This window comes from Mobula birostris, chromosome 14, assembly GCF_030028105.1.
Source record: "Mobula birostris isolate sMobBir1 chromosome 14, sMobBir1.hap1, whole genome shotgun sequence".
In the NCBI taxonomy this organism is placed as follows: Eukaryota; Metazoa; Chordata; class Chondrichthyes; order Myliobatiformes; family Myliobatidae; genus Mobula; species Mobula birostris.
In genome coordinates this window covers 4075794-4092988 of record NC_092383.1, presented here as the reverse complement: position 1 = coordinate 4092988, position 17195 = coordinate 4075794, and the positions used below count along the sequence as shown (strand labels likewise).

The window sequence follows — 17195 nt, the reverse complement described above, 5'->3', positions numbered from 1 at the left end:
TTGGACGCAAACAAAGCATTTCACCGTGTATGTTTCAAAGTACATGTGACAAATAAAGCTAATGTTATTTTCGACCCAGGTGACCATCTGCATGTCACACACAGCAGTGATACCTCACTGTCTTCCTTCCTTGTCTCAAATTTTTCTTTCTCCGTCACATTCCCCTTTTTTTTTGTGTAGGCTCCCCTCCACAGTCTCCACCCCATAACCAATTACTCCAGATGCACTGTGTTCCTTTTTGTGTGGCTGTGGATACCTCAAAACTTAATCAAGGACCTTCCCCTAGAACATCAATATAATTTTCAGAGAAAAAGTACATGCTTTTTAATTAACTAATGTAACCAGATTTTAATAGTTTTATGTTACCTCTTCAAAGTTTTGAGTATTTTGGATGAAATTTTTAAACGTATCACCTCAACCAAAGGTGGAGAATCTTTTTGAGACAAAAATCTTCTTTAAAAAAAATTCTTTTGCTTGCCTTGGTAATTTTGAGCAGAGACGATCATTGATTCATAACTTGTAGACATTTGAAGGATAAAGTGTGAGGACTGTTTATTTAAGTGTAATCATTGTTTTACTATTAATAAAGTATAACAGTGGCAGATTGTAATAAATGAAGTAATGATAATCATGTATCTTTTTATTACGGGTGGGATTTAAACAATTGAGGGGTGGCCCTGTATGCTGTGTGCCAACAACATGCATCTTGGGCACACGTGCCGTAAATTCACCACCCTGAATCAGAATCGGGTTTATTATCACTGACGTAGAAGACCATAAGATTTTGGAGCAGAATTAGACCACTCAGCCCATCGAGTCTGCTTCTCCATTTCTCTCTCAGCCCTATTCTCCTGCCTTCACTGCATGACCCTCCACACACTGACTAAGCAAGAACCTGTCAACCTCCACCTGAAATACATTCAGTGAACTGCCTCCAGAGCCCCTTGTGGCAACAAATTCCACAGATTCACCACCCCCTGGCTACAGAAATCTCTTCTGATCTCCGTTCTAAATGGGCATCCCTCTGTTCTGAGGCTGTGCCCTCTGGCCCTAGATTCTCCACTGTAAGAAGCATTCTTTCCACATTCAATCAGTCTATGCCTTTCAACATAGGTTTCAATGAGATTCCCCCCCATTCTTCTAAAGTGAGTAAAGGCCCAGAGCCATCGATCGCTCTTCATATGATAAGCTGTTCATTCCCAGAATCAGTTTTGTAATCCTCCTCTGAACTCTGTCAAATGTCAGGACAGCCTTTCTTAACTAAGGGGCTCAAAACTGCTAGCAGTACTCCAACTGAGGCCTCTCCGGTGTTTTATAGATCCCTAACATTACATTCTTGCTTTCATATTGCAGTCCTCTCAAAATGAATGCTAACATTCATTTGTCATGAAACTTGTTGCTTTGCGGCAGTAGTAAAATGAAACACTGACACGTTTACTATCAGTTACAAAAAGAAATATTAAAAAATAAGTAAGTAGTGTAAAAGAAGAGGAAAAAGTGAGGTGGTATTCATGGGTTCTTGGTCCATTCAGAAATCTTCTGGCAGAAGGGAAGAAGCTGTTCCTAAAATGCTGGGAGTGTGTCTTCAGGCTGCTGTACCTCCTCCCTAACGATAACAATGAAAGAAGGGCATGTGTTAGACGGTGAGGGGCCTTAATGATGGACACTGCCTTCTTGAGGCATTGCCTATTGAAAATGTCCTCGAAGGTGGGGAGGGTGAGTCAACAACACTCTGCAGCCTTTTCTGATTCTGTGTGTACCAGGTGATAATGCAACCAGTTAGAATGCCTTCCAGAAATAAATATTTGCCTGTGACTGCTGACATTAATTAACATTCAAAATCTTGAATTTCTTGTCAGCCTTTTACGTTGTGTATTTCCATGGATCCATTATAATATAATCTGGGTAATGACAAACATGTGAAGATCTGCAGATGCTGGAAGACCAAAGCAACACACGCAAAATGCTGGAGGAACTCAGTAGGCCAGGCAGCATCTATGGAAAAGAGTAAACAGTCGATGTCTCAGGTCAAGACCCTTCTTCAGGACTCCTTGAAGGAATGATGAGTCCTGACAAAGGGTCTTGGCCCGAAACGTCGATTGTCTACTCTTTTCCATAGATGTTGCTTGGCCTGCTGAGTTCCTCCAGCGTTTTGTCTGTGCTTATCTGAGTAATTAAGTGTTTTATATTGGTAATACTGCAGCTAAAAGGAAATAACTACACCATAACCATCTTACAGGTGCTGCCTTCATTACAGATAGGAGTTGATTAGGACATGCATTCAGTGGCCACTTTATTAGGTACAGTACCTCTTGTATTTAATAAAGTGGTCACTAAGTGTATGAACATGGTTCTGCTGCTGTAGCCCTCTGCTTCAAGGTCTGATGTGAATAGGTCAATATCACCTCCAGCTTTACTTGAAGGCTCTATACGGCACTGTTACTGTGGACACAACGTGCCTTTGAAAATGCCATCCCATTATTCAATTAAATCAAACAGATTAGTGTTCCATTTACAGATTCAGTTCACCTTGTGTAAGCTCAGTAGCTGCCATTGATCTGCCTGACTTGGTAGAATATATCCGTCTCCTGAATGTTTGTGCGTATATGAAGAACTCTTTTGAAATTCATAGTACAGCACATTGATTGATGATGGAGATTTGCTGTTCATCTCACCCTGTCAATACTTCCTTCTCCTTCATTGTTTAGCCAATGTCTTCCCTCAGTACATCTCTACTTACTTCAGCTGTTCCTCCTGTGCAAGTTACACATTCTCATCACTCTTTGGGTAAAGAGGCTGAGGCTTCATCAGAATTGGTCAGACCGCACTTAGAGTATTTTGAGCAGCTTTGGGGCCTTTATCTCAGAAAGGACGTGCTGGCATTAGACAGGGTCCAGAGGAGGTTCATGAGAATGATCCCAGAAATGACAGAGTTACCTATAAGGAACCCTATGACCATGTGGGATTCCTCCAGGTACTCTGGTTTCCTCCCACAGTCCAAAGGTTGATTGGTTAATTGATGATGGGTAAATTGTCCTGTGATTAGGCTAGAATTAAATCCGGGGAATTGCTCAAAGGGCCAGAAGGGCCTATTCCACACTGCATCACAATAAGTGAACACGTGAGGAGCTTTTGATGCCTCTGAGCCTGTACTTGCTGGAGTTTAGCAGAATGAGGGAGGATCTCATTAAAACCCATCAAATATTGAAAGGGCTAGATAGAGTAGAGATGGAGAGGATGTTTCGTATGGGGAAGTCTGGGACCAGAGGGCACAGCCTCAGAATACATGCCTTTTGTGGTAAACCATATATATGTTGTAACTGGGTTACCTGTCTGGCAGGCCCCTCTGCTGACTGTCCCTGTTGCTCCTCCCACAGATTCCTGAATAAAGGTGATTTTGCCTTGCCCCTCCCCCTCAGTCCAGGGGCAGACACTCAGCATGGAGGTCGTATTGTACAGCGAATAAAAGCCTTTCAGTATTTACCCTACTTCAGTCTTTTGGAGTTATTGAAGGTGCTTCACCTTTAAAACAGAGATGACGAGGAATTTCTTTAGCCAGATAGCGGTGATTCTGTGGAATTCATTGCTACAGACGGCTGTGGAGGCCAAGTCGTTGTGTATATTTAAAACAGCAATTGATAGGTTCCTGATTCGTAAGGGTGCCAAAGATTTTGGGGAGAAGGCAGGAGAATAGGGTTCAAAGGGAAAATAAATCAGCCATGATGGAACGGCAGAGCAGACTAGATTAGCTGAATTGCATAATTCTGCTCCTATGTCTGAAGATTTTTCTGTTGCCTTTTGGTCTTATTCATGATCATCCCAGCATGATTGCCCTCCATTACTCCCTGTATACCCATGACTTTGTCGCCACCCACAGCTCCAATCTGCTAATTAAATTTGCCGACGACACTACATTGATTGGCCTTATCTCAAACAATAACAAGGTGGCCCACAGGGAAGAAGTCATCTCTCTGACACAGTGGTGTTAAGAAAACAACCCCTCCCTCAATGTCACAAAAACAAAGGAGCTGGTTGTGGATTACGGGAGGAATGGAGACAGGTTAACCCCTTTTGACATCAATGGATCTGGGGTTGACAGGGTAAACAGCTTCAAGTTCCTCTGCATCCACATCACCGAGGACCTCACATGGTCTGTACACACCAGCTGCGTGGAAAAAGGCACAACAGTGTCTCTTTCACCTCAGCCGGTTGAGGAAGTTTGGTATAGGCCCCCAAATCCTTAGGACTTTCTACAGGGGCACAATTGAGAGCATCCTGACTGGCTGCATCACTGCCTGCTATGGGAACTGTACCTCCCTTAATCGCAGGATTCTGCAGAGAGTGGTGCGGACAGCCCAGCGCATCTGTAGTTGTGAGCTTCCCATGATTCAGACATTTACAAGGACAGGTGTGTAAAAAGGGCCTGTAGGATCATTGGGGACCCGAGTCACCCCAACCACAATCTATTCCAGCTGCTACCATTCAGGAAGTGATACCACAGCATAAAAGCCAGGACCAACAGGCTCTGGGACAGCTTCTTCCACCAGGCCATCAGACTGATGAACTCACGCTGATTTGAGTGTACTCTATATTACATTGACTGTTCTATTTATTATAAATTACTATGATTGCACATGGCACATTTAGATGGAGACGTAATGATTTTTACTCTGCATGTATGTGAAGGATGTAAGAAATAAAGTCAGTTCAATTCAATATTAATGCATCCTGTACCTCCACGTGTTTTGTCTTTCAAACATGAAAACATCAGTAGTTGAGTCACACTAGGTGTTGCATTCCCTACTGCTGATTTCAGTTATTAGTTAAGTATGTGTTTTAATTGTTCCTGAACACAGGTTTGTGAGCTCCAGTCCTGGTCAGCATCAAGTCCACTACTGTGTCATTTAGGTATTTCTTCAGTGTTTTTAACGTTGGTTCCTAAAGTGGTATCAGCACCATAGCATAGCAATTAGCATAACACTTTACACCCCAGCCACCACCAGTCAGGGTTCAATTCCCACCGCTGAAGGAGTTTGCCCTGTGACTATGTGGGTTTCCTTCCACAGTCCAAAGATGTACGGGTTAGTTTTAGTGAATTGTGGGCATACCATGCTGGCCCCGGAAGCATGGCAAAACTCGTGTGCTATTCCCAGCACATCCTCAGTCTATGTTGGTCTTTGATGCAAACGACACATTTTACTGTATGCTTTGACGTACATGAAGGTGAATAAAGCTAATTCTTTAAATTTTCTTTGTAAGTATGTAGTAGGTTCTCCTAACAACTAGGTGGCTTTATCTTCTGGGTATCTGAACTATGCAGACAAACAGGATCCACTTTCTTTATCAAATGACTTGATGTCAGCCAAGCTGAAAAGACCTTTTCTATTGAAATGAAATTGGGCAGGCTTACTAGGGCCTCCCATTAAGCTCAGCTGTGTTCCGTATATGTTAGGCACAGACAAGATTGTGAAGCCAAGGTCGTGAAAATCTCCAGACATTTTGTCAAAATTGACAGAACAAAATAGTTTACCTTTTCCACTTATCACTTCCCAGCTTCTCACTTTATTCCCCCCCCCCCCGCCCGGCTTCATCTATCACCTTCCAGTTTATACTCCTCCTCTTTCTTCACCCGCCCCCACCCCATCTACTTATTCTGGCTCCTTCCCCCTTCCTTTCAGCCCAAAACATCAACTTTATTCATTTCCATAGCTGCTGCTGAATTCCTCCAACATTTTGTGTGTGTTACTCACAATAAATAGTGGAGATGTACTCTGTTTCAGGAGTGAGGTGGGCAGGTGCTTAATTTAGTAATGGGGAGCTCTACAAAAAGTATTTTGACCAGGGCTATTTAAAAAGAAATCAAAATTCAAGTTCAGGTTTATTGTTGTTAAACTGTACAGATATATACAGCTAAACAAACCATTGTTCCTCAGGGACCGAGGTGCAAAACACAGTACATATATCACATACTTCACATAAAATAATATTAACACAATAATCTTAATAGATAATAAAAAAAGTCTGTAGTTGTACAAATTGACATAAGTGGATATGCGACATTAAAGGCATCCGTTAGTCTTGTGAGACCATGGATCTGCGCCTGGAAAGTCTTCACTTCTCAGGGCGCAGGCCTTTTGTATGGTAGACCAGCAGTTGCCCATGCTGCAATTCTCTCCTCTCCACGCCACCGATGTTGTCCAAGGGAAGGGCACTAGGACCCATACAGCTTGGCACCAGTGTCGTCGCAGAGCAATGTGTGATTAAGTGCCTTGCTCAAGGACACAACACGTTGCCTCAGCTGGGGCTCGAACTCACGACCTTCAGGTTGCTAGTCCAATGCCTTAACCACTTGGCCACATGCCCACACATATACATAGTTAAATATACAGCAGTATTACTATTACTGGCTCTGTCATAAATATGAACTGGGTGGTAGCAGGGTGTTCGGAAGTCTCACACCTTGGGGGAAGAAGCTGTTACCCAGCCCAGCCGTCCTTCTTCATATACTGTACTGCGGTACCTCCTGCCTGACAACAGGAGGTCAAAGAGGCTGGGGTGGATTGATTAAAAAAGTAACATTTAGATTCCTAGAACAGAGGGTGCCACGGTGGTGTAGGGGTTAGTGTGACGTTATTATAGTTCACTGTGTCAGCGTTCGGAGTTCATTTCTGACACCATCCGTAAAGAGTTTATCTGTACGCCCCGCGGAATGCTTGGGTTTTCTGCAGCTGCTTCAGTTCCCTCCCACAGTCTAAAGGGTTAGAGCGGTAGGTTAATCGGACATTGTAAATTGCCCCGTGATTAGGCTAGCGTTAAATCGAGAGTTGCTGGCACGGCTCGAAGGGCGGGAAGGGCCTACTCTGCGTGGTATCTCTAAGTGAATAAATGAGCTATTGGGTCACAGTTGTGAAGACACTCAGGAAGTTTGACATTTGTACCAGCTGAAGTGCATTTCACCACATGTAAAACTTGTTTGCATTTTGAGTTTTCTCATCTGCATTACTAGATTATTATTGCTGTAATAATTATCTTTACAGCAACATATTGATTAATTGAGAGGAACTACATCAGGCAACGTGCTAATTATGTGACTCTTTCCAGCTTATTGCAGGTTGAAGATATTGATCCCAAATATTCTGCTGTTCTGGAGCAAGTGCTGAGCTGTGAAGTTGGAGCTGGGGAGCCAAGAAGCCCAGATTCTTGTACGGTCATACTGGACTGGGCTAAATGGTGGGATAACATTGCAAAGGAACGAATTTGTTTATCTAGAAAATCGGAGACAGGTATGTTTGACCTATGATGCAGCCAGTTTGAGCATAGTTTACAGGAGCCAAGGCATATAATCCTGTCCTGAAGAAGAGTCTTGGCCCAAGATTACAACTGTTTATTCAATTCCGTAGATGCTGCCTGACCTCCTGAGTTCCTCCAGCATTTTGTGTGTATGTGTGTGTTGCTCTGGATTTCCAGCATCTGTAAGAATTTCTCGAGTTTATGAACTTTGTGACAGTGCTGTAAAGGGTTTAGTTAATCAGAAAGCTAAGCTTTGAAAAGTTTTATCTCCCATAGACAATTCTAATGGTCTAGAAGTGGATTATTGAATGCTAAGCATATACATTAAATTGAGATGTCAGTGTTGTTATTTTTAAGGAAATTTTCAAGACTAGATTTTTTTCAATAAAGACCTGACATCTTTAACTGAAGCCATTAAAAAGTCCTGCAAATCTATTTCAACCATCATGGTCAGTTTAGCCGAAGATCAAGTACAGTGAATCACCGCCACAATCTCAAAGATTCTATAGCCCTTCCAATCTTTGAGATAGTTTAAGTATTGCCTCTGATCTAATACACTTGTGGCCACTAGTCGGTACCTCCTGTTCCTAATAAAACAGCCTCTGGTATGTTCGTGGTCTTCTGCTGCTGTAGCCCATCCACTTCAAGGTTTGATGTGTTGTGCATTCAGAGATGCTCTTCTGCACACCACTGTTGTAGCGTGTGGTTATTTGAGTTACTGTCGCCTTTTTGTCACCTTGAACCACTCTGGCCATTCTCCTCTGACCTCTCTCATTAACAAGTCATTTTTGCCCAAAGAACCGCTGCTCATTGGAAGTTCTTTGCTTTTCACACCATTCTCTGTAAACTCTAGAGACTGTTGTGTGTGAAAATCGCAGGAGATCAGCAGTTTCTGAGATACTCAAACCACCCTGTCTGGCACCAACAATCATTCCACAGTCGAAGTCACTTGGATCACATTTGTTCCCCATTCTGATGTTTGGTCTGAACAACAACTGAACCTCTTGACCATGTCTGCATGCTTTTATGCATTGAGTTGCTGCCACGATTGGCTGATTATACATTTGCATTAATGAGCAGGTGTACCTATTAAAGTTGACACTGAGTGTATAGTTGAGCATTTCCTTCCCTGTATGATACTGGTGAATAAAATGGATTTTTCTGATAGTCCTCAAGATTAATGTACACCATTATTGACGCTGTTTTTTGGATTCTAAAATGTATGTAATTCACTAAATTAGAATTCCACAAAGGCTATGGTAGAATTCCAACAATGGATTCTTACTCTAGTCTTCTGGTGAAGTCACGCAGCAGTGAACCACTTGCTCGCTACCTCTATGTCAGGATAATTGGAAGTGTGCATTAGGTGTTGACTTTGCCCATTATACATTGATTATATAACTGAGAGAATATAAATGTAATAATTGGGAGCAGTACTTTCTGAAATGCATTTACAGTTTATTTTAAGAAAGAAAGGTTATGTAAAGCTGTTCAGACTCACTGCTGTTAAATATTGTCATTTCACCTCAATTTATAGCATTGCTCTGCTTTTTTTTTTAACACTTTTGTTGCTCTTAACCTTATAATAATGTGGAATAACATACAGTACTGGGTAAAAGCCTTAGCTACATATCTATAGCTAGGGTGCCTAAAACTTTTGCACAGTACTGTACTGTAATTGTCAGCGTGGAGTGGAGAGTGAGTTTGTAAATTTGCTGGGAGTAAAGGATGTTGGGAATAGTGAGGGTGGTGCACTGTGGGAGGGGTGTGGGACAGGTGGCAGAGAAGGAATGCAGACACACCCAGCCCTGAGACACCAGACAAGGTCATTTGTTTCCAAACAACTGGTTTATGATCATTACAGAATGTCCCTCTGGTGTTTCCCGCTCCCTCCCCTCTCCCTTCCCCTTTTCCCAACCATGATTCCCCTCTCCCTGCCCCCTTCCCATTCTCAGTCCACAATAGAGACCCAGATCAGAATCAGGTTTATCATCACTCACATATGCAAAAAATTTGTTTTTTTTTTGTGGCAGCAGTACAGTATAATACATAAAATTGCTACAGTACTGTGCAAAAGTTTTAGACACCATAGCTATATGTCTGTGCCTAAGGCTTTTGCACAGTACTGGACTCATCTTGAAAATGAATAAAGTTGTTTGGTGTAAATCATAAGCCTTTGGTTTCTGCTAGCTATGCCGTCCTGGGAAAAAAAAAGTTACTCACAGGGGTAGCACAGTAGCATCACGGTTCATGTAACACTTTACAAAGCCACTGAGCTCCATCCAATTCCCATCGCTGGCTGTAAGTAGCTTGTACGTTCTCCATGTGACTATGTGGGTTTCCTTCAGGTGCTCCTGTTTCCTCCCACATTGCAAAAATGTACCGGGTTGGGGTTGATAAGTTGTGGTCATGTACTGTTGGCACAGAAATATGGAGACACTTGTGGGCTGCTGCAAGTACATCCTCGGACTGTGTTGTTCATTGGCACGAAACAACGCATTTGACTGTATGTTTCGATGTACTTGTGACAAGTAAAGCTAATCTTCAATATCCCTAGGCCAATTCCGGTTCTTAGTGTGGAAAGCTTCGAAATCTATGGATCATTTTGATTCCATGTTCCTTCCAGAGCGTTTTAAATATAATCATACACGATACGGAACATTGACCAGGAAGAAAAGCCTACATTTCTACTGTGAAGTTCTTTGCTCTCTCTAGGCTTCAGACGATAAGACATTGGAGCAGAATTAGGCTGCAGTGAGTACAGGCTCAGAGCCATCAAACACTCCTTGTACATTATCCCTTTCATTCCCGGGATCATTGTCCTGAACCTCCTCTAGACCCTCCCTCATGCTGACACACTCATTCATAGATCAGGGATTCAAAACTGTTACCAGTACTCCAAATGTAATCTGACCAATGCCTTATAAAGCCTCAGTGTGTCTTTTGTGTTGTGGGAACCAAATGGGGCAGTGCAACTTTATATTGTTATTTAGAGGTTGATTTTGGTATTGTTTTGAAATGAACTTGTATGAACGAAATGCTCAAATCTCTTCACAGCATTGCAGTCTTGCAGCCCTGAGGTACTGTGGACCTACCACACTTCCAGACATAGCTGGGACAGAATTTCGAACTGGATTGAAACCTTCCAGAGTAGCGAGCATTCTGTATCCTGGCCGACTCTAACAGCTGAGATTGTGAATCAGAACACGTACTGCAGTAGCTACATGAGAAACGAGATATTAGACAAATTAGCAAGGTAAATAATGAATTTCATTCTTACACGTGGCAGCTTTTGCAAGTTTAACACTAGTTCAAGTTTCTTGTCATTCAGCTGTACACGTGTACAGCTAAACTAAACAATATTCCTCAGGGACCAATGTGCAAGACTCAGTGTGTATATATTACAAATATCCCATAGAATAATATTAACACCATGCTATTAACATCAAAAAGTTGATTATTCACACTATTCACCATCTGGGACATGCCCTCTTCTCATTGCTGTCATCAGGAAGGAGGTACAGGAGCCTAAAGACAGTGATTCAGGAACAGCTTCTTCCCCTCCACCATCAGATTTCTGAACAGTCCATGAATTGTTAACGGTCGTAATTGTTAATCCTTTTTTTTGCACTATTTATTTATTTTGTAATTTATAGCAATTTTGATTTTTTTGCACAGTACTGCAGCCACAAAACCACAAACTTCATGTCATATAAGATGTTGATGACAAACCTTATTCTGATTCTCGCTAGCCCCCCATTATCCCCGTCACTGCACTGTAAACACTTTAAATCACTTTTTATACAGCGGTTTACATTTACATTATAACATTTATGTATTTATGCACATTTTGTTCCATATTTGTACAACTAACATTATCTTATAAAATTCTTTATAAAATGCGATTGTTTTTGTTGCATGTCGCACCCTGACCAACACAGCACAGCAAATTCCTAATACACGTTATTGTATATGGCAAATAAAATTGATCCGTGATTCTGTTTAGAAGGTACTCAAGGATGGAATTTGTTATAATATAGTTCAGTGAGGTGCGGAGTATTAAGAATTTGGGGTTATCGAGTGTGTGAGTGGATTCCTGATCTCAACACATGGAAGGACAAATCATTTGTGAATACTTCTCTTTGCTCCATAGAATCACTGAATTTTATGGCATAGAGACACGCCCCTCATTCCACTCAGTCCATGCTAGCTGAGGAAGATCTAGCCTATTGAGTACTCATGCATACATCAAGTCTGCCAGTCCGCTGGGGAAGCTAGGGGATATCCGCGAGTGCTGGAGGATCAGAGACAGCCTGTCCTCAGGGGTTGGAGGAGTGATATTGTGTGTGTGTGTGTGGTAGGAGGAAGGAAGGGGGTTTGATTTGCTTTTGTTTTTTTGCTGTTGTTGCGTGTGTTGTTCTGAACATATTGGCATGCTGTATTGGTGCTGGAATGTGTGTCAATAGTTACAGGCTGCCAACCCCAGCACACCTTTAGGTTGTATTGTTTGTTGACACAAATGATGATGCATTTCACTGAATGTTTCAATATATATGTGATAGGTAAAGCTGAATCCGCTCTTCTAAACTGAGTGAGGTTTCTTATCACTCTCATGCAGTATTCTCCAGAAATCCGATAGAACTTGCATGACGAAATCTGTCTGAATCACCAACTGACGTATTTCCCAAATGCTTCTTCAGCAATTCTTTAAGCCCATGTCTCAGTAAATGAAAATTATTTAAAATCTATTATGTATTCTTTCCTGGTTCAGCTCAGGTTATTCACATATGTATTCACAAACACAAACAAAGGAGATGACCCGTGTGTTCAAGGCCACAAGAAAACTTTTTATCAGAACTAACACAAACGCAATACAGAAAGAAAAGTTAAGTTTACAGGAGTGGCAGTACAGAAATCAAAATACTAGCTATCATTCACTAAGCAAGCCGATCTAGAGAGGCCACAGATGTGACAATCTCACACGCAGCCTGTTTATTTTTTCTTATTCTCTCTGTCTCTCTCTGTCTCTCTGTCTCTCTCTCTGTCTTTGTCTCTCTCTCTCTCTGTGTCTCTCTCTCCCTGTCTTTGTCTCTGTCTCTGTCTCTCCCTGTCTCTGTCTCTCTCTCTCTCCCTGTGTGTGTGTCTCTCTCTCCCCGTCTTTGTCTCTGTCTCTGTCTCTCTCTCTCTCTCTCTCTTTCTGTGTCTCTCTCTCTCTCCCTGTCTTTGTCTCTGTCTCTCTCTCTGTCTCTGTCTCTGACTGGACATACCCTGACTCCCTTAATGTACTGATCCTTATCTCAGCATCAGCTATGATCTAACCTAAGACAAAGCTCAGTTCCTCCCAACTCAAAGAAAGTGCCCCATTTTATACCCTTCAAAACCCCTCACACTGGTACTTCTCCATGCGTTTGGTACCTCACCTTTCCCAGAAAAACATGTTTTTCACTCTTTTCCACTGTGACGACTGTAGACTTTTTCTCCCGTAACCTTATCAAAACATTGCTGTAGACTTGTTTTCTTGTATAAACAAAACAATCCCTCTCCAAGCTAACAGCAGTTTGTCTTACAGACTTCCAGTTTAGTTTAACACAAACCAAGGAGGAATCATATTTAACTTTTTTAATACAGCCCCCTAATTGTGAACTTTCTCCTCAGGGAAATGGATCCTTCCTCTTCATCTTACTTCAGCCCATCATAATTGTGCACACCTTAATGAAATTTCCCCTTGGCCATCTCTATTCCAAAAGTAGCAAACACCAGCTTACTCAATCTTCTCTTTGACTAGATACTTGGCAAATGCGCCAGTGATGTGGCATCCCTCCTATATTGTAGTGACCAGAACTATACACAGGACGATACTCTGACTGAGGCTTTATATCTGTTTGAGCTTTATATTTCTGATGGTAAAGGCGAACATTCTGTACATTTGATATCTTCAGAATAGACACTGGCAGGTTATTTAAACAATTTTCTCAAAGGATTAGTATGTGGGATTTAAAAAAAAGTTAAAATAGCCTATCTGTTTAATGTTTTCTTTTTATACAAAAAGAATTATGACTCAAGAATTTCAGGCAACAAGTTTAAGACCTTTTAATATCTTCAGTCCACAGTTCTGTTTGCATTTTAAAATGTGCTTTGTCAGCATTCCACTATTCAGAATGTGGTTACAAGAATAATTTGAAGTCAAATTGAAATACTATGGCCTCTGTGCCAATACAAATTGCATGTTTTTCCGGTATATTCCCAAAGCACTGCTTACCTGCAGCAACACACACAAAATGCTGGGGGAACTCAGCAGGCCAGGCAACGTCTGCAGGAAAGAGCAAACTGTCGATGTTTCGGGCCGAGGCCCTTTTTGAGAACTGGAAAGGAAGGGTAAGAAGCTGGTAGGGAAAGGGATAAAGAAGTACAAGGTGGTAGGTGATGGGTGAAACCAGGAGAGGGGGAGGGTGTGGAGTAAAGTGCTGGCAATTTGATTAGTGAAAGAGATAAAGGGCTGGATGAAGGAGAATCTGAAAGGAGAGGGTAGAAGGTTATGGAAGAAAGAGAAGGGGGAGGAGCACCAGAGAGAGATGATTGACAGGTAAGGAGATAAGGTGAGAGAGGGAAACGGGAATGGGGAATAGTGAAGGAGAGGGGAGGAGACAATTGCCGGAAGTTCAAGAATTCAATGTTCATGTCATCAGGTTGGAGGCTACCCAGATGAAATATAAGGTGTTGCTCCTCCAACCTGAGTGTGGGCTCATACGGCAGTAGAGGAAACTATAGACTGGCATGTTGGCATGGGAATGGGAAGTGGAATTGAAATCAGTGGCTACAGGGAGATCCCACTTTTTCTGTTGGATGGAAGTGTAGGTGCTCAGCAAAATGATCTCCCAATCTACCTCGCATCTCACCGATATACAGGAGACTACACTGGGAGCACTGACAACACCAACCGACCCACAGGTGAAGTGTCGCCTCTCCTGGAAGGACTGTTCGGGGCCCTCAATGATCATGAGGGAGGAGGGGTAGGGGCAGGTGTGGCACTTGTGCACCTATAACCTGCCACCTTGCATTTCTTCCACCCCTCCCTCCACCTTCCTACTCTGACTTCCCTTCCTTTCCAGTTCTGAAGAAGGGTTTTGGTCCGAAATGTCGACTACTTACTCTTTTCCATAGATGCTGCCTGGCCTGCTGAGTTCCTCCAGCATTTTGTGTGTGTTGCTTTGGATTTCCAGCATCTGCAGATTTTCTCCTGTTTGTGCCTTTCCTGCAGTTTGTTTGCTTGTGCCCTTGGCTGTGGCGGAAGCTCTCTGGTTGTGTCCCAGCTGTCTCCATGATACGCAAGTCAGAGCAGTACGATATGGAGTGCAACCTATTGCCCATGTAGCAGGCTCCCCTCTCCACATAGCTGATGAATCCAAAGAAATACGGCAGAGATCGAAACAGTTTGGCACCAGCGGTGTCACAGGAGTTACCAGTCAGCATTGAACTCAACACTTGATTTCCTCAGGGACTCCAGCTCCGGATTTTTCCCTTGGGGTTTACTCCCGAAGCCTTCCCCATGAGTGGGTATAATCGCAAGGCAGCAGAGGTTTGCGATCAGAGATTTTTTTCTGGATGAGCTGCTAACCATGGCCGACAAGCCCCATCTGCCTGAAACGACTGGTTTTAAGGCACTAGTAACCAGAGCTTGCCCCTTCTCCTGTCAGAGAAACAGTTCTGTGGGGCTTAGTAGCTAAGCAACTGTAAAGGCCAGGAGCTGGACTTGGTTGTCAGAGGCTAATTGAGATGCACACCATTAGGAGCATTTAATAGCTAGTTGGAGCTTGTCCACACTACCACCCCTGGCTATATCAACCTTAAGGAACCTAAAGAACAATTCCTTAACAAATTATTCTTAAGGACCTAAGGAATGAATTCCTTAAGGAATTCACCCAGTAGCCCATTTACTATTTCATTTCCGCCTTTCAGAGGTTCTTTAAAAGCTATGCCTTTAAACATTCCTTTGACTCTTTGATATAATATCATGTTGTTTAAAGAGTACAGAGTAAATTTACAGAGATGTTGCTGGGACGTGGGGATCTGATATATAGAGAATGGTTCAATAGAGTAGGACTTTATTCCCTGGAGTGTAGGAGAATAAGGGGAGATTTGATAGAGGTATGCAAAATTATGAGGGGTATAAAGATAAATGCAAGCAGGCTTTTTCCACTGTGGTTGGGTGAGACTGGAACTAGAGGTCATGAGTTAAGGGAAAAATAGAATATTTAAAGGGAACCTGAAGGTGGATGACTTCACTGAGAGGGTGGTGTGAACTGCCAGCAGAAGTGGTGAATGTGGGTTTGATTGTAACATTTAAGAGAAATTTGGATGAGTTCATGAATGGGAGGATATGGAGGACTATGGTCCAGGCTTGGGTTGATTGGACCAGGCAGAAAAACAGAAAAGCAAAGACTAGATGGACTGAAGGGCCTGTTTCTGTAGTGCTCCATGGCCGTTTGAAATGCCTCAGTAGAAGATTGAGATCTCAGTAACTTAACTATTTCTGGCCAGGAGTTGGATAGCAGAGTGCAGATCCTGCCTGGGACTCCTTGCCATCTCAGAGCCCACAGTACTGAGGTAGAAGCAAGCCAATCACAACCACTTCAGAGGCAAAGAACTGTAGTAGGCATGTACCAGATATTTTAAAGTTTCAAACACCTTTTATAAATATCATTCTTTGAGCTATTCTCTTGATTGCCAGACATGAACCTGCAGATCCAGGTTGACCATTGCTTTCCTTTTGAGTTCTTTTACTTTATTTAGAGATACATTGAGGAACAGGCCCAATAAGCCATGACGCCCAGCAACCCACCTATTTAACCTTAGCCTAATCATGGAACAGTTTACAATGACTAATTAACCTACTAATTGGTCTTTGGACTGTGGGAGGAAACCGGAACACCCGGAGGAAACGCATGCACTCACATGAAGGACGTACAAACTTCTAACAGAGGACGCCGGAACTGAACTCCTAATTCCAATGTCCTGAGCTGTAATAGCGTTGTGCTAATCACTACACCTCTATGTCACCCCACTGTTATTCAGCCAGTTAGCAACTTACAACAAGAAGTTTCCAAACTCTGGAACCATGACAGCCATAATCTTTTTCTTTGAAGTCTGGACGAGTAATCAGCCATGGTACCGTTACCTAGCAGAGCATGTTTGAAGGGCTGAGTGGCCCACTGCAGCACCTAATTTGTTTTGGACGACACCATAGCTCATCAGTTAGTGTAACACTATAACGGCGCCATGAACCTGGGCTCCATTTCCGCCGCTGTCTATAAGGAGTTTGTACATTCTCCCACAACCGCGTGGGTTTCCTCTGGATGGTCTGGTTTCCTCACACAGTTCAAGGACAATATGGGTTAGTAGGTTTATTGGTCACATAAATGTAATTGGGCAGTGCAGACTGATGGCCCAGAAAGGCCTATAACCATGCTGTATCTCCAAATAAGAACTATAATAAATGTGTTTACTTGTCTGTAAATAGGGAAAGTTAGGAGTTTTTTAATAATTTGCAATTTGTCATTAATTATATTTTTTTGTATTTTTTAAAAACAGAAAACAGGTATTCATCCCATCGGAGCTTGCAGACTTTGGGCAGCTCTTGACAAGGCTTAGTGGCACGGGGGGAGTGATGCAAGACCCCCAGCTGGTTCCAGAGTATCAGTCCAGCGAAGGACTTGATTTCCATGGCTGTTTCATTCTCTACTGCCTGAAGCATGAGCTGCGCTATCTCCTGTACACTTACTTGGATTATTATGGGTAAGTGCAGCTTCAGTGGACATCAGGGTTTATTTGGAGACCTTAAAATTATTTTGTTTGTCTAAATTCTCTGTAGAATGATGAAAGAATGGGGTGACGTGATAGCGTAGAAG

The 17195-nt window shown here is 42.5% G+C and overlaps 1 protein-coding gene across 1 annotated transcript in view; it reads left to right on the top strand.

Moving 5' to 3' along the window:
* spg11 (SPG11 vesicle trafficking associated, spatacsin) overlaps positions 1–17195 on the top strand; it is a 205971-nt gene that overhangs the window by 62280 nt on the left and 126496 nt on the right. Inside the window, exons 14-16 of the mRNA XM_072278002.1 lie at positions 7102–7283; positions 10348–10546; positions 16879–17082. Of these exons, the coding sequence (XP_072134103.1) occupies positions 7102–7283; positions 10348–10546; positions 16879–17082 (585 nt within the window). The remainder of the gene's footprint in view (positions 1–7101; positions 7284–10347; positions 10547–16878; positions 17083–17195) is intronic.